The sequence below is a fragment of the Pelodiscus sinensis genome, chromosome 11, assembly GCF_052426305.1.
Source record: "Pelodiscus sinensis isolate ZL-2025 chromosome 11, ASM5242630v1, whole genome shotgun sequence".
Classification (NCBI taxonomy): domain Eukaryota; kingdom Metazoa; phylum Chordata; order Testudines; family Trionychidae; genus Pelodiscus; species Pelodiscus sinensis.
This window is the reverse complement of record NC_143062.1, coordinates 19,037,817-19,060,272: the sequence shown is the minus strand read 5'-3', so window position 1 is coordinate 19,060,272 and position 22,456 is coordinate 19,037,817. Positions and strand designations below refer to the sequence as shown.

At 51.3% G+C, this 22,456-nt stretch overlaps 1 protein-coding gene across 2 annotated transcripts; it reads right to left on the bottom strand.

The window, feature by feature from the left end:
- Positions 1 to 239: 239 nt before the first annotated feature.
- SART1 (spliceosome associated factor 1, recruiter of U4/U6.U5 tri-snRNP) lies at positions 240 to 22,322 on the bottom strand. 2 transcript variants are annotated; one of them, XM_014576808.3, is made up of 20 exons: positions 21,940 to 22,322; positions 19,322 to 19,376; positions 18,298 to 18,353; positions 16,389 to 16,515; positions 14,637 to 14,742; positions 13,745 to 13,822; positions 12,419 to 12,518; positions 11,178 to 11,317; positions 8,977 to 9,183; positions 7,434 to 7,555; positions 7,159 to 7,334; positions 6,729 to 6,859; positions 6,185 to 6,355; positions 5,076 to 5,186; positions 4,697 to 4,784; positions 2,718 to 2,808; positions 2,029 to 2,164; positions 1,641 to 1,730; positions 1,008 to 1,129; positions 240 to 750 (listed from the first exon to the last, which is right to left on the bottom strand). In XM_014576808.3, the coding sequence occupies exons 1-20, from the start codon at positions 22,259 to 22,261 to the stop codon at positions 732 to 734; spliced, it is 2,448 nt and encodes an 815-aa protein (XP_014432294.3). In that variant the 5' UTR covers positions 22,262 to 22,322; the 3' UTR covers positions 240 to 731. The 2 variants fall into 2 exon arrangements, with proteins under 2 accessions (XP_014432294.3, XP_075795146.2); XM_075939031.2 differs by having other exon boundaries at positions 6,185 to 6,358; positions 21,940 to 22,321.
- Positions 22,323 to 22,456: the final 134 nt, after the last annotated feature.

Sequence of the window (22,456 nt, the reverse complement as noted above, 5' to 3'; positions counted from 1 at the left end):
GGAGGGTGAGCGACTAGTCATATTACTAGCTGAGTATCCGATAAGCTTATGCTTATCGGACAGTTGACTAGTTGCTTGCATCCCTAGTCAGGCCTCCTTGGGACCAGGAAGTTGGACAGGGTAATTTTTGGGCGCCTCAGTCATGTGGTGTGGTGCTAGGTACTGTAGAAACAGCAGGAGCCAAGCCCTACTTCCAGGCTTACATAGACCCACACCCTAGGAGTTAACTGCTCCCCATAGACAAGAATAGGGCCCAACTCCCAGACAGGAATTGGTGCTTTTAATGAACGATTTGGTTTCACATCAATACAAAAAACAAGGTTTTGATGCTAAGAATCACAGCTTCTCAACTATATACATAGTCCTAGCCCTGCAGGGACAGGTCAGCCTGCATCCAAGTCATCAAGAGTTGAAGGGAGAGTTTAACATATTGCACCCCAGTGTCTTGCTTAGGGACAACTCCCCTCTATGGTGTAGGACAGTATGACACCCCCACAGCAGATACTGAAAGGTGGAAGCCACTCAAGGGAGCACAACACCATGGGAAGTCATCCTCCCCCTTGACTTCCCATTCTACAACCTGTGGGTCCATGGTGAGGTTGGGGCAGGATTGGAGCACCGCCCCCAGGACGGTACAGACTCTCCACCCTCAGAACCAAGGATGCACAAAGTTAGACCAGTTGGGAGCTGGTGTGCAAGCCGCATCTGCTTCCAGGATTGGTGCTGGTAACTCACTTGGTGATGGTATTTCTGTTGAAGCAAGGAGAAAGGGGACATAAGCAAAGGACCCAGGAGGGGATGTTTCCTAGGAGAACTCAGGCCAGGGGAAAGGGGTCACCCCTAACAGAGGTCAATCACCCTTATATTAGTTCCACTAGACTTGGGAGACCCGTGTCCTATGCTCCCCTTCCAACCATCTGCCTGGGGATTTTAGGCCCTGGGACATGGCATGCCAGCATCAGGGAGGCCAGACCAACCACCTGATAGCCAGGAGGACAGGTACTTACGCGTTCATGCTCTTGCCACTGCCACTAAGCACGATGTAGGGCGTCTTCTGAGCCTTCTGCTTCTCCTGCAGCAGCGCCACTGTGCCCAAGGGGGTGTCACTGGAGCTCATCTTCTTCAGCAACTGCGGGGAGAGCCTAGGTCAATAAAGCCCCATGCAGACTTTTACCAGCTCACCTGTGAGCCTAGGCTAAAAGCCAGGGATCCTCACTCAGTGCTAGGGCTGTATCAGCCCAACCCAGCCCATAGCAAGGGAAGAACTCCCCTATTTCAACAGCAGGGGATTAGAGAAGACAATTGATTTGAAGAGAAATTTGGCCAGGACCCCAGGCATAACCATCTGACTAAGGCCAAAGCAAGATCACTGATGACTACAAATAACTCAGCATTTTTCTGATGCAGAAGCACAGCACCCCCTAGTGCCACACTGAGGTACTGGAGCCAGCACTGACAGTGTGAAAACACCCACCCCATGTGAACCCCTGTGTCTCCCAGCTTGCCTCAGGCTTCCAATCCATGCCTGACACTGTTTACCCTGCAGTAAGCAACTGGACCTGCCCCCACCCATCCCCAGCCCTCCTGCAGCATCCTGCAGGTTCTGCTCTTGGGGAGCACCAGCCACATAGCCCACTCACCGCCTCCTCGTCCAGCTTCTTCATTCTCCTCTCTGTCTTCATCTTCCCAGAGCCCTTCCCATGGAAGCGGTGAGAGAGCTGCCGGAAGGCCTGGGGGACAGAGTGGGGGTCATCACTGACTGGCACAGCCCCACTCAGGGAGCCTCCTACCACCCTCCACAGAGCACCAGGGGTGGGAAACCCACAACTCCCTTGCCCAACTGCGTGGCAGCAGGGGATCCTGCCACAGAACTCCTTTCACCATCGCAGCTCCCAACCAACCCTTTCACCACCAAAAGAAATAGCCTTATTTCACCATCAGTTGCTCCCCCAGCCAAAATTGGAGATGGGGAAGATGTGGCTGCATCAGTACTGCCTCCCCCCCCCCCCAGCACCCCATTCCTACTACCTCCTTTGGGGTGAGCTTGCGACCTGTCTCGTCCACATATTCAATCTTGACATCAGGCTTGTAGCCATCCTTCTCCTTGAAGTCCTGGGTGAAGCCCCGGTACTCCTCCCGCCGGCTGTACTTGTCATCAATGGCCCTGCAGGAGCCCAACCAGAGAGTTAATTTGGAGGAGTGGGGGGAGGGATCTCCCTGCAGCCACTGCCGAGACTGGTGTGGTGCCAGTGGTTGCTCTCCCCTTGAAGCCAGCACTCAGCACAGCACTAGGGGCACTAAACCAGGGTTCTTAGCCCCCTGACTACTAATGATCCCCTGGCACTCAGGGACTTTCAATAACTTGACACCTGAGCCCAGAGCTATGATAGAAGGGACAGGTGTTCCTGGGTGTGCACAACCAGTGCCTACAGACCCCAAACCACCATTACAACTGCTCCCCTTGCTGCCAGTCTCCACTACAAGGCCATGGGCATTCTTCTGGGGGAACCTGCCACAGGGCAGGGCACAGGGGCACTGTTAACACCTATTCTGGCAACAGACACTATCACCCACACTACACCCCGTAGTGGTGGCAGGTGCTACAACCAGGCTAACACAGTAGGGCTTTAGTTTAGGCACCAAGACCCAGAGATGACAGATTCAGTCCCTGCTACTGATCTACCCTGGGGCTTTGCCTGCCCCACCAGGCCACTCACATCTTATCCTCAATGCAGTACACAGCAGAGGGCAGCGACTTGTTGGGGGCCTTCACCCTGGCCACCTTCTGCACGGTCGTCTCCAGCAGGCCTGACGGGGAGAAGAGGCATGGGTCAGGCCCTGTTCAGTGGCCATTAATGTTCAGAGAAGCTCCCTCTCAGAACACTAGCCCCTGGAGATCTCAGGTCTTGGATCACTCAGAAAAGGGCTTTCAGGGGCAGCACATTCTAGTGGGCTGAGCAGCAGAGTGGGACTCAGGACTCGTAGGCTCTGTTCCTAGCTCTGACACATCTTTCCTCCTCCTACCTCTGGTCTGAGCAAAGTTCTCCTGGTCAGGAGAACCACAACTGTATTGCCCAACCTCACAATTGCACCGTCCAGCAGGTGTGCAGCTCCTGCCTTACTACAAATTCACTAGCCACCAGGAAGGGTTTTTAGAGACACTGAGGAGTCGGGCCTGCCATGAACAGGGAGACCGTCTGTGACGCTGTGTGAAATATGGGAGATGCCGATATCGATAGAGATCTAAAACTGCAAGGAATCTAACTAGATATGCTATTTGAGGCAACTGTGAAAGTGTTACAGTTTGCCAAGTAGGATAATTTTGTTTGTGTTTGTGTAGCACCTTGGTATCATGAGTTATAGGTATGTGTGGGATAGCTGTTTCCAAACTTGGGCTGTGTTTAGACAGATTGGCACGAGCACTAGCCTGCTTGATGGCCCGTAAAGGGACATCAGCTGTATAATGAGCCATTCCAGGGACTATAACTTGACTCAGCAAGGCATGCTGGGATGTGCCTATGGAGAGAACGCAAAGGCAAGAGTTCTCAAACTTGGGGATCATGATTCGTGACCCATCACAGGGGGTTCCAATGCTATTACATGGGGGGGCATTGCAAGCAGTCAGCCTCCCCTCCTTTAAAAAAAAAAAAACAAAACAAAACACCACACCACTTGATTCAGAGGCCTGCTGTGTGAAAGGGGTCACCGGTACAAAAGGGTGAGAACTAATGCTCCAAGGCCTTTCAATGCCATGTCCTAGAAGTTTGTGTTTGGAATAAAGAAAGTACCAGACACATGGCAAAAGGGCAGCTGCATCATCTCCATTTGGTCTTCACTGCTTCTTACCTCTGGAGGAACTGTGCTACAAATGGAAGCTCTGAACAACAGGCAGAGACACCCATCTAAGCGGTGGATGTGTTCCAGAGGGACTTTCAAGCCAGCAACTCACCAATATTGCATAGAACCTGATACTGGAACTTTTAAATGGTAAAGCAGTCACATGTATACAAAGATTCACTTTCTTCTTTTTTATTAGAAATCTTTAGTTTTAAATGCTATAAGGATTGGCTGGCAGTGTGGTATTTTGGGTAAGAACCAGCCAATGTTCCCTCTATATTTTCCATCCATGGGCACCAAGGCGTGTGTGAATGTGCACCACCAGTAGAAACAAAAAACCCAGCAGTGGGTGCTCTGCTAATCAGCTGGGCAGCACCTGAATCTCTCCTGAGGGGCTGCACAAATGCAGAGCTTATGGGGAATAGTGGAGCCAAATTAATGCTGACCTGGCAATGTGGCTGGTCCACTGGGGTCATAAGAACATTTTTTTTTAAATACAAAAACACACACCACCTCTGCTCACTAAATAACTTCTCACTGTTCTGGACCCAGGTATGAGTGGGAGCCAAAGAAGTGCAATGCAATAAGGAGGCTACGTGATTCCTTCCTCCCACCACCCCCCCCCTTCTTGATAACTAGTGTGAGGATCAGAAGCACAGTTGGTGACTCGCTGGGGAGTGTAGCATCCACCCACCAGCCTTAGGAGTATCCGCTCCCCTTTTTGCAGCCTGTCCTGTCCTTGGCATTTCCAGTGAGAGATGCCCCAGACACACTAGGTCACACAGTCATGTGTATGTAGCACAGCAGGCAAAACTGAGGGATTCTAGGACAGGGGTCTCATCCTGAGCTCCCCACTTACCTTTATTCTGGCAAAGCAAGAGGGCAGCAGCTAGGCCCCGGTTCACTATGGGCTCCTCATCCAGGATAGTGGTAGAGGATGCTGAGAACTGCAAAATCAGGAGACAGGGCTTGGAACTATCTGCTTAGAACCCCCTGCTATGCCAGCTCTGGGCTCCTTCCACCCTGCTGGGGCCCCTCACTCTTGCCCCACAGCTTCCTGTTATCCCAATTCTGAGCTCCCATCCTGCACCTCTACCAATGGGCCTCAGATCTGACCTGCAGCCCCCGAGTTTATACGGAGGGGAAAAGGGTAAGTGAAAGTGACAATCCCCACCAGAAAAAGCTCTGACTGCAGTGATTCCTGTCCCCCCCTCACACCTCCCTTTCCCCATACTCACATCTTGCTGCTGTTTCTCCTCATCTAGGTTGACTGTGCTCCAGCCGATGTTTTCTTCGCCATCAGAATCCGAGCCTCCATTTGCTGACCTCTCATCATCCCGTTCAAAGTCCTGACAGTGGAAGAGAGGCCAGCTGGGGCATTAGCATGGCTGGCTAAGTGGAGCTAGGGGTCTCCCCAACTTCCATTAATAGAGAACGCATGTCCCAACATGCACTGCAGTCCCATGCTCCCAGGTAGGGCTGACCTAAGAGCCCAGAGTCCCAAAATGGAAGCACTTGTGCTGCCACAGAGGCTCCTGGAAGTGGTAGTTCGATTGCTTCATATGCTCATTTTCCTTCATAGGCCAGACTACATTGCCCAGGATGCACTATGGCCAAGGACTCCCATGATGTAGTGCACCAGAGGAAAGGGCATGGTGTAGAATGAAAACGATAGCCAGTTCAAGCCCAGCCCATAGAGGAAAATGGGAGCATGAGGCACCTGGACCACAATTCCCCTAAGGCACGATGTCTGATTCAACCTTTAATCCACAACTATCCCAGTTCCAGGGCTCTCCCCCAGCCCACTCAGCTGTGCTGGTGCTGATCAGTCTCAACCTACACTCAGCTTGCTGCTATCGCAGTCCTGGGCTCTTCTACCTTGGCCACTCCGCCAGCACCCCTTAATCTTGACCCATAGCCCTCCATTGCCCTGCTAGCTCTGCTGATGCCCCTCCATCTGGGGCAGGTTCCTTACAGCCCGGCCCACCGTGTAAATGGAGACGGAATAGGAAGAACCTAGGGATGTTAAAATGCATTTATTCAGGTAAACATGTAACTGCTGAAAATTTCAGGTTACAGCGTGCATGGGGAGCCAGCTTTTGAGCCACCTCCCCCCTGCCCCTATGCTACTGCCTCTGATTCAGAGGCAGCAGCATGGGGGGGGGGGGGGACACACGGGAGACAGCAGTTCCCCACGCACACCGGCTACCACCTGCCCCCCTACTGCTGCTGATATTGAAGCAGGGCTACATGTAACCATGCATGTTAACAATGAGCCCAGGCTCATCTGTTAACTGTGTACACATTTACACTTTCACAGCTTAGAGGAACCCTCAGGAAGCCGCACCATGAGCTCCTCCTGGTCCTCACGGTTGCCTGCCAGCCCATAGGTGGGGATCTCGCCCAGTGTGCGGCAGAACTCTGAAGTGGCATTGAAAACTATCGCTCCTTTCTTCTCCAGCTCTTCGTCATCCTCCCGGCTACGGCGTGTCTCCAGCTTCTTGACAATCTCAATGACCTGCTTTGGGAGCAAGAGGCCAGGTTAGACAGCAGCTGGGAGCTAAGGCAGGGGGCTCACACACTGGACCAAAGATCACTAAGAGCCCTCAGTTACGGCACTGGATCTGCATTCTAGGGAAGGGTGTGACTGTGCACCATGTGTTCTGTGAAGTGTTCAGTCAAGGAGCAGTCGAGGCCAAATCCATCCATCCATAGAACAGGGTGACTATGGAGAGAAGTGGGGTCTAGTGGATTGGGGGAACACTAAGAGCCAGGACTCCTGGGTTCTAGCTCTGACTTCATTCTATTCCATATGGAATAGCACTCAGACTGCCTCTCAGACCAAGATCAAAGCCCCCGCCTCCCCCCAACCCCGATCCCAGGCTCCTCACCTTCTCCCCACTCTCCTTCAGCTGCTGCATCTGCCGGAGCTTACGGCCTTTCTCCAGCTGCTTCTGCAACTCCTGCTCTGCTTCATCCTCCTCCAGGGCAACTGGGGATTTGGGCACCTTCTCAGCATCTTCTACAGGCAAAGAAACATGAGGCAAGAGGGGGGAAGAGGTAGTCAGCAATGGGATCTCATGAGGCCTTTGCTTCAGTAGGCTGGGCTCTGGGGAAGCATCAGGCCAGGCACTGGGGGCTGCTGGGTAAGAAGCCAGGCTACCAGAGCCCTTGACACACTAACCAGTGTGCTTGATGCCAGGGACCAGCTTTGCTGCCATCTTAACTTGTGAGGGAGATCAGAGACGAGTGAGAGCACAGCTCGCTCTCCTCACAGAACAGGGGAGAGAACTCAAGGAGTCCTGGCTCACAGCCCCTCACCATCACTGCTGATTTCCATGTTCTCCACCCGGTTGTCATCTGACTGGAGTGGTAGGTCTGCTGCCTGGTTCGCATTCTGCTCTATGTCTCTTTCATCGTCATCGTCATCCTCCTCCTCCTCCACCTCCTCCTCTCTCTCCCTCTCCCTGTGGACTCTCCTCCCTCGGCCCCGTAACCTGTGGGGAGAATTTGATTAGCATGTGAGCCAACCTTCCCCTCCCTGCCACAGCCCTCTTGGCTACCCCACCCCAGAATTCCCTGCATCCCCCAGTTACCGGGAGCCAAAGTCATTCGCCTTAGTCTCATTGCCCAAAGGTACTAGATCATCTGCTTTCACCGGCTTCTCCTTCTTCCGCAGCTTCTTCACCCGCCGTTTGACCTTCTTGAAGGTGACATTCTGCAAGGAGAGACCAGAGTGGTGAGTAGAGCACAGCCCCCATCCCTCACCCACACAGAAGGGTCCTGGCCTGGTTGGTGGCATCTTGCCCTAATTTTCATGAGCACCTATGTCCTAGCACCTTGCCAACCACCCCCACACACACCTACCTGAGCAGCTGGAGCCCTGCACTGCACCAATTCTCCCTGCCCCTGCCAAGCCTGGAAACCTAGAGCCACAAGTGCAGGTGCACACCCCGTAATGCCATCCCCTAATACATACCATGAGCAAATGGGACAAGGCACTGCCTTTAACCCACCAAGCCAGGTTGGCTGGGGCCCAGAGCTCAGCTCCAGTCCCTGCCAGCCCACAGGGAATCTGGTATCCAACCCCTCTTTGCCAATGTCCACCATGGATACATGGCAGCACCATTTTGGGACTGGGAGCCAGGACTCCTGGGTTCTATTTCCAGCTCTGCCATTAACCTTGGCATCAGTCCCATCTCTTCTATGCCCCAGTCCCACTTTTTGTCTAGTCAGACTACAAACTCTTTGAGGCAGGGACTGTTTCTGTGCATGGGAAGAGCCACTATCCCAGTTTGGGGGACCTGTGCTTTGCCTGGTGCACAATGAGGCCCTGATCACAGTCACCTCTGCAGCACCTAGGATACAAGCCCCCTCTAGGCACTAATGCAGAGGTCAGGGCTGCTGACCCACAGAAAAATCAGTTGGCCACAAACAAGCAGCAAAAACCAAAACAACAACAAAGTCTCATGTGGCCCCCGAATGAGAAGACAGACACTCTCCTTGCACACCAGAGCCTAGGAGGGCTCAGGCTAGTAGGTTTTTTTTGTGCTCCAGCCCTGCAAGGAAGTGAGGGGGCTGGAGTGCCAGCACAGGCTCCCCAGTTTTTGTGGGGGGAGCCTCAGGGGCCAGATCTAGGCAAGCTGGAAGCTGCATCCAGCCCATGGGCCTTAGGTTCCCCACCCCTGCACTCCTGTAACAGAAATAGCAACATCAGTCTCAGCTTCATAAAGTTTAAAGATCCAAGTGTGGGCTTTGTACAGCACAGGCCAGGAATTTCACTCAGTTCCCCAAATTAAGTCAAAAAATTAAGCATCTCATCCCTCAGGCACTAACTTTTAGTGAACCCCATATGCAGTTGGCAAGAGAGAGCAAGAGGCCAACAACCGAGGCCCAGCAGGCGATCCCTGCCCCAGGCTGCAGGAGGTGGTGAAAACCCCCGAGGACCCTGCCAATCTGACCTTGGTCAAATTTCTCCAACCCCAAATTTAGCTTTCAACTGGACCCTGAGCATCTGGATAAGGCCCATAAGGCTGGCAACTAGAGAGAGAGCCTGGCCTGCCCTGTTCGATCCATCCCACTACTATAGTGAGGAGCTAGATTCTGGAATAAACAAGGAGCTGGTGCTAGCCTCCTTACCATCTCTTCTGGGGTGAAATACTCCGAGGCCAGCTGTAGACTAGGCATGTCCAGGCTCTGGGCTTGGCTCCGCAGGCTATCGCGAACCTGCTGCAGCTCCCGCTCCCATGAGCCATCTGCCATGCCACACGAGTCCAGCTTGAAAGATTTCTTCTTCTCCCCTTCAATCTCTTCATCATACTTGGACAGGATGTTCTTGTGCTTATACTGGGGGAGAGACAGCATGTGAGCATCCAGAAGAGTTCTCCCACGCCCAGTCCTCCAGGATCAAGGCAACATAAGGCGTTCCAGCTGGAGTGAGGGGGGAAATCAGAAGGACGGGGTTTGCTGCTCATGGGCAGCTCATGTCTTCCCCACCATTTTTCCTTCAGGCTTCCACTCAGGATATGTCTTCCTCTCTGCTGACTGGCTATTTCCTTTAGCTCCCCGCCCACTCCCCCAATTCATGTCCTCCATCTTTCGTGATCTGGTTAGCTATACTGCCCACAATCCCACAGGCAACCTGCCCCAATTAATCTCTTTGGATCTGGTTTGTTTAAGGCCCAAAGGAACCATTAGAGCATCCACTCTGACCTATTACAGGCCAAACAATTTCACCCATTTTCCCCTGGACTGGGCCCAATATCTTGTGTTTGGCTAAAGCCTCTCCCAGAAAGGCCTCTGGTCTGGATTTGAAGGCATTAAGAGATCACTTAGATTACTGTGTCTGGAGCATTGCCTGCTATCCCTGGGGGCTCCCACCTCCAATCTCAGCCATGAAGCAGGTCACAGAGGAAGAGATCACAGCACCATCTACAATGCCCTTTCCCACCCTGTGCAGATGCTTCACACCTCTCAGGATCAGGGTCTGAACTGCAGTCTCCATGGTCAAAGCAAGTCACTTCTAGTCCTGGCAGGCAGTGAAACCAGGAATCCACCCTCTGAGTAGGCTGGTCCTCAGCCTAACCTACATGAGGGCATCTTCCCAGGCAGGGCAGGAAATGCTCTGCATGCTAAGTGCATAGCCCTCTTGTGCATGGGTCTCAAAGTCACATCCCAGGTAGTTCCACAATTCAGCCCACACACAGCTGCTGGCACATTAGTCCCTGTGGCCACTTTGGGGGAAGGATATGGACCCACACTCCAAGTCCAGCCTCTGCTCCACCTCCCTCATTCTTCCTGCCCCACCCTTTCCCTCCATCACACCTCTTCCCTCAACCCCCCTCCTGAGGGATGTGGCCTCAAGGATTACTGACTGGCAGGGGGTGTGAGGGAGCAAGACCTGGCACAGGACAGCCTTTCCCCACCCTCCCCCACTGCAGCAACAGGAGTCATAAGGAAACAGAGCAACAAAGGAGCTTCTGCTACGCTCCACCGCCATCTTGTAAGCCAGACTGTTCACTCCACTTCATCAAGGTGGCAGGAAACTGAGCGCCCTGGTAATGGGCTGCCTTGGGAGTTGGCAGAGAAGGGGAGCAGGCTGCTGCATAACTCTGATTCACCACAGCTCCTCACAGTGAATGTGGTGGGCCCAACCCCTGCTGCCAACCCCAGCCCACCTAGGGCCATGCAAGCTAACCTAAGTATGGGGCAGCAAAGTGTGGGGCTGGGGCAGCTGCGCCAGATCATCCTACGGACAAGATGACTCTGCACACATTTCCCCAGGCCACAGGGAAGCAGGGTAGAGCTAGCAGCCAGAAACTGCTCTAGCCTTGTTGTACTGCTGGTGGTGGCACCAGGCTCCTCCTCCCCAAGGGGAATTAAATTGTCCAGAAGCAGCAGGCAAGGCTAGGGGCTAGGGGAGTTCCCCCCTTTCCCCCCCCCGCCCCCACAGCCAGAGCCCTGCCAGAGAGGGGGAGGGTGCCTACTAGGAGGAGGATTTAAGGACTGGCACAAGCACCAAGGTAAATTGAGTTTGAGACCCCCAGCTCTAGAGCCACAGTACTGCTGTAACCCAAGAACCCTGATGCCCATGGGCCTGGATTGAAGGAGATTAGAGAACAAGTGAGAAGTTAGACACCAATCATGGAGTTTGCCAATAGCTTGATTAAAGGCTGTTGGCTTTGGGGATCTAGGTCACTTATGACATTTCATGCTACCATTCCAGAAGATTCCAGACATGAGGGCGCAGACACATACGTGAGGAACCTGGGCCCATTTTAAACTACAGGAGGAGGGTATGAGTGCCAGCATAGCCTGCCTGTATCCCACACTGCCCTTACAATGGCCATGTCATCCACACTCTCCTCCTCATACGGTTTGTACTCCGGCTTTTTCTTCCGCAGCTCCACATTTTTCTGGGCTTTCTCCTTGTCCACAATATTGACGTTCACCAGGACATCGTCCTCCTCCTGCAGGACACCTGGGAGGAGACCATCGCCATGGAGTTACCGTACAGCCCTGGCTAGGCCCCAGCTACAGCGCTCCCAGCACCGTAGCTGAAGAATATGGTCCCCCAAACTATATATTACCCACTGTGTTCAAGGGCTTCAATTGGCCAGGAGGAACAACAGCGTGTAACATCACCTCCTGCTCCTCTATACCTGCAAGGTCCTTTGTATCTGGCATTTTATCCCCGACCACACCCCAGAGAGGCTCCAAAAAGGAAAACCAAAGCCCAACACATCTAAGTGCCTTGTCAGAGTTCAGTCAGCAGTGGCACTGATGATAGTGCCCAGGAGCTCTACCCACAGACCAGGACCCTTTTGCTATCTACTGTTCAAACCAAACAAAAGCCAGTCCCTGCCTTTCCTGTTATCTTGCTCCAGCCTCTGGGTCACTCTCCCTCCCACTGCCAGTAGGGTAGGAATCTGAAGCAAATCACAGTGACTCAATGACTGCTATGCAGGGGAAGTATGCCAATAATGGAGTCCCCAGCCAAAGGGCTTCTCACACAGCAGGCGTTACACCAAGTTTGAGCTCGCTCTGCCTCTGAAACCTGTATGAAACCTGCCCCCAGCTGCCCAGCCTCCGGAATGTCCCCCATTATCTCCATTCTGTGGATAGGGGCAATGTGGCCTAATGGGCAGGTCACTGGACTGGGAGTTGGAGATCTGTGTTCTATTCCCTGCTTGGCAGCCTTGGGCAAGGCTCTTTCCCGCTCTCTGCCTCAGTCCTGTCCCCACACATACACCCTTCACCCTATTCCAGTTCAGCCTGTGCTTTCTCTGAGGCAGGAACTACTTGAGAGCAGGATCTGTGCAGCACCCAGAATAACTTTATTGGCTGAATTTCACAAGCACACACACTTCTACCAGTACATAGGTTGTGTGCAGAACCATATAGCAATTTTACTGACAGATTTTCTTTCAAGGATTTATACAGACAGGCCCAAAAATAACTTCAGATCTTACAGTGAGGAACAGGGAGTGGGGAAGGCCCTCATGGTAGCATGTTGACCCAATACAGACAGACGTACCCTCCACTCCCATACTGAGGTTGCAAGGGAGGCTCCTTCAGTTACCTTTGTCTTTGAGTGTCAATATAACAGTCTCTCCTTCCTGGAAGGAATCAATGGTGTGTTCCACTGTCAGGCCCTGCAGGTCCCGGGAGCTGTAGCGATCCTGGCAAAAGAAAAATCCAACAGAAGGGCATCAGGGAGGAAAAGGCCCAAATAAGCCCCCAAGCCAGAACTTCAGACACTACCAACCATCCCTGCAGTAGAAGCATAAATTAGAGTGCCAGAAGAGACCACTGATCATCTTACTGATCTCCTGTACTACACAGGCCATAGGACAGCCCTTAATTCATTCCTGATTGAACCAGATCAGCTAGAAAAACTTCCAACTTTGATTTACACATTGCCAGTGATGGAGAATCCACTACAGCCCTTGGGAAGTTGTTAACTCTCCTCACTTATAAATTTTTAAGTTAGCTAGATTGAGTGTGCAGCCTATCACACTCGAAGACAACGCTTCCAATCCTTTAGTAAGGTGCATGGCTCTTCTGAGCCTTCTCTGGTTTATAAAATCCTTCTGCATCTGTGCACACTAGAATGGGACACAAATCCAGCAGCCAAACACTGTATGTTTTCAGTGTCATACAGAGACCAGAGAAGCAGGTTTCAGATTAGATGCCTGGAGGTGGAGGACCTGCCGTTTCTACCATAAAGCAATGTCAGGCTGCAGGGGGAAACCATGGCTGCAGCACTTACAGCCCAATTCACTCCAGAATAAATGAAATTGACAGAGCCGCACTGAAGTAAGGGAGTGATTGACATGAATTAGGACCATAGCACATGGAGTCCTGGATAGCCTTCCAAGGAAGCTGTTGTCAGAACAAAGACATCAATACTACCACATCTTCAGTAAGCAAACATGGCCAGCCCTCCTTCCCAGTATGCCCCAGATCCACAACGGTCTCTCTGGGGGCACTCCCAACTCAGCAGCCATGTGTGCTATGGCAAGAGAAACTTCAGGGAGAGCCAAATAGAGACTAATACTGGAAGGAGCCGAATGAGCTGAAACTGGGACTGTAAGACAATGTTTTGTATTGATTTGAAGGGACTTTATCCTGCATTGACTGGCACTTGCTCCACCTCATGCCCTCCCTAGAACAATCAAGATGTTTGTGGCCAAAGCATTGTTCACTCTACTTCTGCATTGTACCCCTTTTCCTTAGCTGTGCTCCCCCTCCCTCTCCCCCCCCCCCCCCGACTGGCCTGTAAGCTCCTTGAGGACAGTGACCCTGTATTTGTACAGGATGAAGTACAATGGAGCCCTGACTGCGGGTGGTCTCTACACGCTGCTGAGTCATTTGTAGTCTGCCAGCACCTCCAAATTGCTCTCACCTTCTTCTTCTGTCCAAACTCTTCTTCAACAAGACTGCTGATGCCAAATTCCTGATCCATCTCTTCAAGGAGTTTGGCCTAAATTTAACCACCAAAGAGAAACAATGCTAAGAGTTTTAAAATTAACCGCACTCACACAGGATATATTAAGAAACAGGGCCTAGTGGCTAAAGGTTGGGAGAAAAGGCTGGGGGGCAGGACTCATATGTTCCTTCCCCAGCACTGGGAAGCAGTAGAGTCTAGTGATTAGAGATGGGCTTTAGGACTTCTGGTTTCCATTATTCATTGAGCACAATCCAGAGGCGAGAACAGTGGCATGTGTGGGGAGAGAACTTTAGCTCCTGGACAAGCTCTGTCACGGAATCTATCATTTTCCCCATATCTGACTCCTTGACATTAGTTGGGAACCCGTACTGTGTCTGGAGGGATGTCCCACTGTGACTGGAGGCTCCAGGCACTACCGTAATACACCTAAACCACGCAAGAGCCAAGCCTGGCTGCTGCCAACATCTTCTAGCCTCTGCAGCAGGCTCACAGCATGATAGGGGCTGGCTAAGCTGAAGAGCATTTCTTTCAAAGCATACAGCAAGACAACATCCCAGTGCATGCATTCCTACACCAAATGCTTGCACTTGCATCAGGCTGCCTCAGAGTACCAGTCACCATGTAACTCTCCAGCACACACGGCAAATGACAGCCTCAGTTCCTTAGTGCAAAGGCAATCAGAGAGCTGGCACAACTGAGAGCAGGCTAGATGGCACCAGCTGCTGGCTAGGGATGGAACACACTTCATTACTAAACTGAAGGCAAGAGCAGCTGGTCCATTTCACACATGCAGCTAGTGTTCCCAGCAAGCTGCCCATGCAGCCCGATGCTCCAGAACTATACTAACCCTCTTCTCAGCCAGGTCCTTCTCCACCTGCAGCTTCCGGCTCCTCTCGATCCAGGCTGCTGTGTCATCCAGCCAGGGGTCATCCTCTCCCAAAGACTTGATTTTCCTGAAAGCGGAGAACAGAGGCAGAAGCTAGCAAGGCAGGCGGTTGTGCTACCTTAGAGGGTTCCCCTCCACTGTCACCACCTCTCTGGAGTCCTTCTGACCCTTTAAGTGAGCAGGCATTCAAATGCCTTCCCTGACCTGAGGAAAGGTATTGGTGGTTCAGCAATAGAATTCATATGCCTACCCCTACGGGAGACCTGGGTCCAAATTCTAATCAATGCAGAGCCATGTATTAGAGAGAGGTGGAAGAGGGAAAGTAGAGCAGGATGGTTCAGTTGTCAGAGTTCCATTCCTAGCTCTGCCAGGCTTCATGTGTGACCCTGCATCATTCACTAGAACTACCCAGTGGTTCAGTTTCTCCACCTGTTAATCTAGATAATCTTCCCTCACCTCACAGGGAGGTGCTTTGATATGACAGTGACGAGAGACACTAAATACCCACTAAGCAATGCGTAAGGTTTTAGGATTCCCAATTTCGGTCACAACCAGACACTGGAAATTGAAATTCCTCTGGAAAGCCAAGACAGATGATAAAATGGATAGCCAGCACCTCTGAGTCGGCCATGGCTGGGTATTGCAAAGACAGACCACTTCTCCCTACTGCCTGAGGGAAAGCAGTGTGGTCTGGGAATAGGACACCACGCACACCATTCCTGGTTCCTTGATATCGGTTGGGGACCTGTCCAGTGCCTGGAGTGATGCCCCACTCTGACTGGATGCTCCAAGCACTAACATAATATACCTATTATGACAGTTCTCCTCTCTGTGACTGTTTTCTCCTCTCATCTGTGTCAGGCTTTGCTGGACCCAATCATTGCATATTGGGAACTGTCAATTGATCAGAGCTAGTATTGTATTCTTTGCACTAGCCACTGCCAGATGCTTCAGAGGACAAAAACCCTGTAGTAGGCAGGGTTGGATAACCTTTAGAATCCTGTGTGGATACAAAATTCCGTGTGTGGACACGGAATACCTATCTGCAAATTTGCAGGGTTCTAGATACAGATGCGGATTCAAATTTTGCATCCACAAAAAGGAGTTGTGAATATCCATGGATTTGCAGGGCTCTGATAATCTGCTCACCATGAAGATCTCATGTAACAATTCATAGCTTAAGCCCTGAAGCCCAAGTGTTTAGATCTCTCATAACGTGACTGTATTAACTACGCTGAATATTGTTGTTCTCCATAGAAATGTCCAGCCACCTCTTAGAATCCAGCTACATTCTCAACGTTAATATCCCGTGTCAATAAATTCTGCAGGCTACTAGCGTGGCATCATCTAGTCTGACCACAGAATACCACAGACCATAGGACTGCCCTGAAGTAGTTCCTAGTTGAACTAGAGCAGATCTCAAAATATCTAATCTTGATTTAAACATGGCTAGCAATAGAGAATCCACATGAGCCCTTGATCACTTGTTCCTAGGGTTAATTACCCTCACTAGGAAAAACGTGAGCCTTATTTAATGACACCAAGCCATTAGATATAGGCACCCCAGGTTCAACCTCTGTTGTCAACCCAGGATGTCCTTACATGTGTATAAAGTGTGGGGCCAGAGCAATAGACAGTGGGTGTTGACACTGCATCTCACTCAACAATAATAGGGCCAAGCAGGAACAAAGCAAAGTGGGGTGGGGAATTTACCCTAATTTCTGGTTGAGAAGCCGCTTCTCCTTAGCAGCTGCTAGTTTCTCCCGGATCTCCTCCCTCTGCTTTAGCACAATTGGGTTGATCACCTCGGCTGCCACAGGGTCCTCCTTACTGCCCACTTCTGCAGGGGAAAACATAGGACAGGGGAGTTGCAGCAACAGCCCCCCTCTTGCCACTTGCATGCCTCTTATTAGTGCTTAGCTGATGAAAAAGAACAGCAGTGGGGTCAATTATAGGTCTTACTCAACTGGGAGGGGGCATAGGGTGGAGTCTTTCCCACATCTGATCACAGAGCCCTGCTTCCTGGGGACAGAGCAGCAGTGGGATCTGGAGACCACATTCCAAAGGGCTGCTTAGCAGGAAGCAGGCATGTTTCTGGGAGCTTGGTCCAGAACAGTCTGTAGGCATACACTGTATGGTGATGCTCAGGGCTTGACAAACAGTGGCAAAAGCTGCTCGCCAGCCCTGCACTGCACATGCACAAGAGCTGCCAGTAAACGGGGCGTGCGGCTGAAATCTACTCGCCACGGGCAAGTAGATTCTATAGTTTGTCAAGCCCTGGTGATGCTAGACAGCAAGCTGAGGCACAGAGGTCAGGAAAACTATGAGCTCTGTCTGTGTCTAGCTGAGACCTGCTCTTCTCCACCAAGAAGGGGTCCTACAGCTCCCAAGCCCTTCTATAACATCTAGTTCTGCCTGCCCTGCCATCATACCTAGTGCAGAAAAGCATGCTGGAAGGGAGCCCCTAGAGGCCTCAGCTGGCGGAGAGCAGAATTTTAACAATCACTTAGCACTGCCTTAACTCTATGCCTACTGGCTTCCAGACCAAGATTGAGAGCTCTTGACCAGCCCATCCAGATCATCTTGAGAGAATTCAGACAGAAGCTGGAGAGACTTCCAGCCAGCCCTCATCTTGAGGGACACACCCGGGTTCAAGTCTCTGCTATATCACAGACTCCCTGTGTGACGTCAGGCAAGTTGCTTAGGCTATGTCTAAAGTACAGACTTTTCTCAGCGAGGGGTCTGATTAGGCTTGACTAGCAACTGACAAGAACTGTGCCAGCAACAGCCTCTAGTGCAGGCTCGTTTGTATAGCTACAGCTACACTTGGAGCAGTTTTGCTTCATGGGGGGATAGGATTACTAGACCAGCACAACACCAGTATTACTGAATCAGGTGCTCCACTGATAGAGTATACTGATAAGGAGCTCCTAGCACAAACAAGACCCCTGTCTTTCATTTCTTCATCTGCGTAACAGGGTTGTCCTACTGCTCCAGGGAGCTGTGTGGATAAATATATCAAATGCTGAAGCTCTCAATGCTAGAGAGATAGCGGCCAGATAAGTACACACAACAGTATTATTTGTACAGTGCCTAGCACAAAGGGGTCTTGGGCCATTGGGTGTTACAGAAAGAGCCTAAGAGAAAGATATTTAATGGTTTCAGAAAGCTTAAGACCAAAAAGGACCATTAGGTCATCCAGCATTACCTCCTAGGCTATATCAACACTGCAATGCTATTACCACGTCTTCACAGCAAGCCTGTTATTTCAAAATATAACAGGCTCGCTATTCCGACGTCCCTTTAACCCTCATTCCACAAGAAGAAAGGGACGTTTCAGAATAGCGGGTTATTATTAAATAAGATACACAATTGGCATAACTCAAATCCTATTTCAAGCTACAGTACAGTGTAGATGCACCCCTATATAGCATAGACTAGAGAATTTCAACCCAGCATGCCCCACAGTGAACCCAGTGCACACCCACTATAATACACTCAAAAGAGAGAACATTAAGGTGGCAAAATATTAGAGACCCTGCATTTTTGTGACATTCCTACAAAGTAGTTTGGGACCAAACGCAAGGTTTGGGGATTTAATTAACATGAAAGCCAGACTTACCCTTTTTGATGGCATTGACTTCCAAAGGCTTCAGCCCAAGTTTAGCTCTGAGTTTACTGCAGATAGAACAAAACATAGGGTCACATGACATAGCCATCAAATACACACAGCCTGCAAGACAGGACTCCTTTACAGAAAGGAAGAAAGCACAAGCACTAGTATGGGACTCAGAACAGCAAGGTTCAACTCCACCCCTTTCTGTGTGACATTGGACAGGTCAATCGCTCTGTGCCTCAGGTTTCCACTGGGGTATTGTGAGGATAGATACATCAATGATTAGGGAGCAACAGGAATGGTGAGAAGGGAAGACAAATACCAACGCATTGCTTTATGTTTGCACAGTGTTTACCACAATGTGGCTCTGGTTCATGACTGTGGTTCCTGGGAGCTACTGGAACACACAAGTGATAAAATCCAAGGCTGAGTCTTGGTTACCCAGTTTTCCTTAGTGAAAACTATGCACACAAATGCCCTATGCCTTCCCTGGGAATTGCACCTTGACAGTGGCAATGCTTGTACATCTAGTGACCCTGAGAGCTCTGCTGGCAGGAGTCTAACTCGTGGGAAGGTGACCCAAGATCTTCCAAGTTCTTAGTCTAGTGTTCTCCCCCTAGATCATGCTGCCTCCCCTTCTAAAAACAGTTACAGAAACACAAGGTAACATTCTAGCAGAAAGCATGACAGACTAGATGGTGGAGCCTTGTTCAGGCCCTAAGCGATGGCTGATGTACTGCAAAGATTTCAGATTCAGAGTCATCTTTACGTATCTCTGACCCACTGCCCATTCATTTCTTTCCAAATTCCCCAAAGAGCCAGGAGGCTCTGCATTCTCAGTGCCAATTAGAGAAATAAGTTACAGAACCTACGTTTCCCACACAAAATTAAAGTCACTTAGCCTGAATGTGTCAGTTTTCCCATCTGAAAATTGGCGATAAAAGTATCATCCAACTTCATAGGATGGAATAAATGCATTTGGTGTTCAGACACAATGGGAAGGGCACCTTAGATATAGCATCTCACTTACTTGGTCTCCTCGATGCTGAGAGAAGCATCCCCCAAGCTGGCCTTTGAGCTAGCAGCTGTTTAGAGATAAATCAGAGAGATGTTTGTAAACAAGATAAAAGTAAAATGTATTCAAACAAGGATTTTGTTAAAGCCAGAAGGGTTCACTCTAGGGATGTTAGCTATCCTGCAATTAAATAGTCACGTAACGGCATGAAATGTTAGTGATTACATGACTATTCAACAGTCCCCAGGGTTGGGGCCAGCAGCCAGTGCACTCCCAGACCCACTCCCAGGGAGGCCTCTGCCATCCCAAGGTCTTGCTTCTGTACCAGCTCCTCTTGTGAACCAGCTGCCTGCTGCCCTAATGCAGAGGCAGCAGTGTGGGGCAGCAGCATCCCTGCCCATGGGGAGTCCAAGCTCCTCACAGACAGAAGCTGCTCTGCGGGATGGATCCCCTGCAGACGGGCTGCTTCCGCAAAGCAACCTTTGCCCGTGGTAGGTCCAGGCTCACCACAGACAGAGGCTGCTCCGTGGGATGTGGAACAGCCTCTATTCACCGGGAGCTCAGCCTGCCAGAAACAGAGCTGCTTTGAGGAAGCCTCCCCTGCCCCACCCCCTGCGCTGCTGCCTCTGATAAGCGGGGCGGGGGGGGGGGGGGGGGGGGGACTTGCTGGCTCCTCCCAGCACTGGCTCCTGCCTGCCCTACTTCCCCCTACCTCTGTAGGAGGCAAGTACATAGAGCCGATAGGTGCAGGGAGCTGGCTTGAAAGCTGGCTCCCTATGCACATCAGCTCTAGCCCACCCCACCTCACTGCTGCCTCTATCAGCTCCCGCTCTGTATCAGCTCCTTAGATACAGAGGCAGCAAGGGGGAGGGGAAAATGTGTGCAGTTGACAGGATTAACCAATAAGTCTAGGCTTATCGGTTAATCGTATAGTTGACTATACGTTGACATCCCTAGTCCACTCTGATCAACTAGTGTGACCTCCTGCATAGCATTTACCAAAGACCCCACCCAGCTCAGACATATACACTTTTTATAATGAACAATGCTGTGAAGACAGACACACTTTACGGTAACCTGAAAATTCAGCATGTCTCCTACAGTACTGCCCATTACCTGGAATAAAGATCCCCACAGAGGGAACCAAGCTGTTATTCTGTTGAATAGCTTGCACTATTCTGGAGCATCAAAGGTCAGTGGCTAGATACCATGACACAACAGAATATGGTACCGTAAAACAAGATGTACTAAACCGATACTGCCAGAAAAAAGGTCTATCCAAATCATAGGTCATTACAGTTATTGCTTAGAGTTATGGATTAAGACACCTTTTCAGGGCACTTTATACATAGATGCTCCATAACCAACCAAAGAAGCCCCTTTACATTAGGGCTGTGTCTACACTGGCATGAATTTCCAAAACTGCTTAAAACGGAATACTATTCCGTTTTCAGTTTTTCCGGAAAAGGAGCATCTACATTGGCAGGCTGCTTTTCCAGAAAAGCCCTTTTTCCAGAAAAGCGTCTGTGGCCAATGTAGACGCGCTTTTCCGGAAAAGACTACTGGGCTGTCTACACTGGCCCTTTTCCGGAACAGTGTTCCGGAATAAGGACTTATGCCCGTGCGGGAGCAGAATAGTTTTTCCGGAATAGCAGCTGATTTTGTACAGTAGAGCATCGTTGCTTTTCTGGAAATTCAAGGGCCAGTGTAGACAGCTCGCAGCTTATTCCGGAAAAGCGGCTGATTTTCCGGAATAAGTGGCCCAGTGTAGACACAGCCTTGACGTGTCCTGACTTCATCTGCTCCAAAATCCTTTCATAACCCATTTATGAAAAGTTACACGTATGTGCATGTTCACACTCCTTGCTTTACTCTTTCACTCCTCTTCCTTCTGCAAACTCACCTCACCACCCCTTAAGTCAGCAAGTCTACATTTTCCCTAAACCTCATGCCCCACCTCCACCAGGACAGCCCCTGATGACTCCTCCTCCTCCATCTCATGAAACTTCACATGCCCAACACTAAACCATCACAGATTAGAATGCCTCATCAATACCCCCCAACGAAGTCATGCCCCCTGCCCTCCTAAAGCTCATGCCTCAGTGTCACAACATAGGGTGCACATGCACTGATCCCCCACCTATCCCATTCCCAAAACGTGACCTCCATAACATCTCCCCAGCAGCCAGTCCCCGCCATAAAACCTCACAGACAATCCAAACTCTCATAGCCACCTTCACACCTCCAGACACTTGCCATCCCAGAGCACCTCTCGCCAAGCCTACTACTCTACTCATTCCTGAGCTCATTTACCACACCAATCCCCTCCCTGGGCCGCAGAGCCTTGACCATAACTCTTCTACAAGCCCCATAGTCACACGCCAATCTTTAACTCCCGTAATCGCCTGCTGAACCCGAGAGCACCCCCACGCAAATTCCTCTCTCTCGGACACTCACTGACAGCCCATCCTCTCTCGGCCATCAATAGCCCCTCAATGGCAGCCTCCTCCTCTACCCCACACTTCTTCCCTTTGGGCCCTTTCCCAGAATCCCGGTGTCCTCCCCTCAAAAGCGTCTCAGTCTCTCGGGCTGCTCGTCCCATAGCCTCCCCATTCCCCTGCCCGGACGCTGACCCGCCTCGTATCCCTCGTCGCGCTTCTCCCGCTTGATCCGCCGGGGACCCTCGGCTTCCTGGGCACCCCTGTCCCCGGCCCGGCCATGGCTGCCACGGGCCGCCTCCTCTCCCCCGCTCCGCCGGCTGCTCCGCTCCCCGCGGCTCCGGCTGCGCTTCCCGCGCCGCTCGCCCGACGCGCCGCTGCGGTGCTTGTGCTTCTTGTGCTCCCGGTGCCGGGAGGAGGAAGAGGAGGCAGCAGGGGGCGGCGGCGGTGGCGGCGGCTGCTGCTCCTCAGAGCCCCCGGTCTCTCCCCGCTCCCGGTGCTTCTTCGAGGAGCCCATGGAGACGCAAAATGGCACCGACGCAACACGAAACTTCCGGGATCGGCGCTACAGTGCTTCCGGGTCATTACATGCTCGTCCAGGCTCATTGCGCACGAATTCCGGATAATTTATAGGTTACTTCCTGTTTATATGTACGTCACTTCTCGTTTGTTGCTACTTCCTGTTCAGACCTGTCTAATGCCCGTATACTTG

What these genes read in the sequence shown, in the direction of transcription:
- SART1 (XM_075939031.2), bottom strand. Translation starts at nt 22,261, where the DNA reads ATGGGCTCCTCGAAGAAGCACCGGGAGCGGGGAGAGACCGGGGGCTCT. An exon ending in CGACGAGGGATACGAGGCGG is followed by an intron (nt 19,377 to 21,939) that starts GTCAGCGTCCGG and finishes ATCTCTAAACAG; the next exon opens with CTGCTAGCTCAAAGGCCAGC. An exon ending in AGGACCTGGCTGAGAAGAGG is followed by an intron (nt 13,823 to 14,636) that starts GTTAGTATAGTT and finishes GGTTAAATTTAG; the next exon opens with GCCAAACTCCTTGAAGAGAT.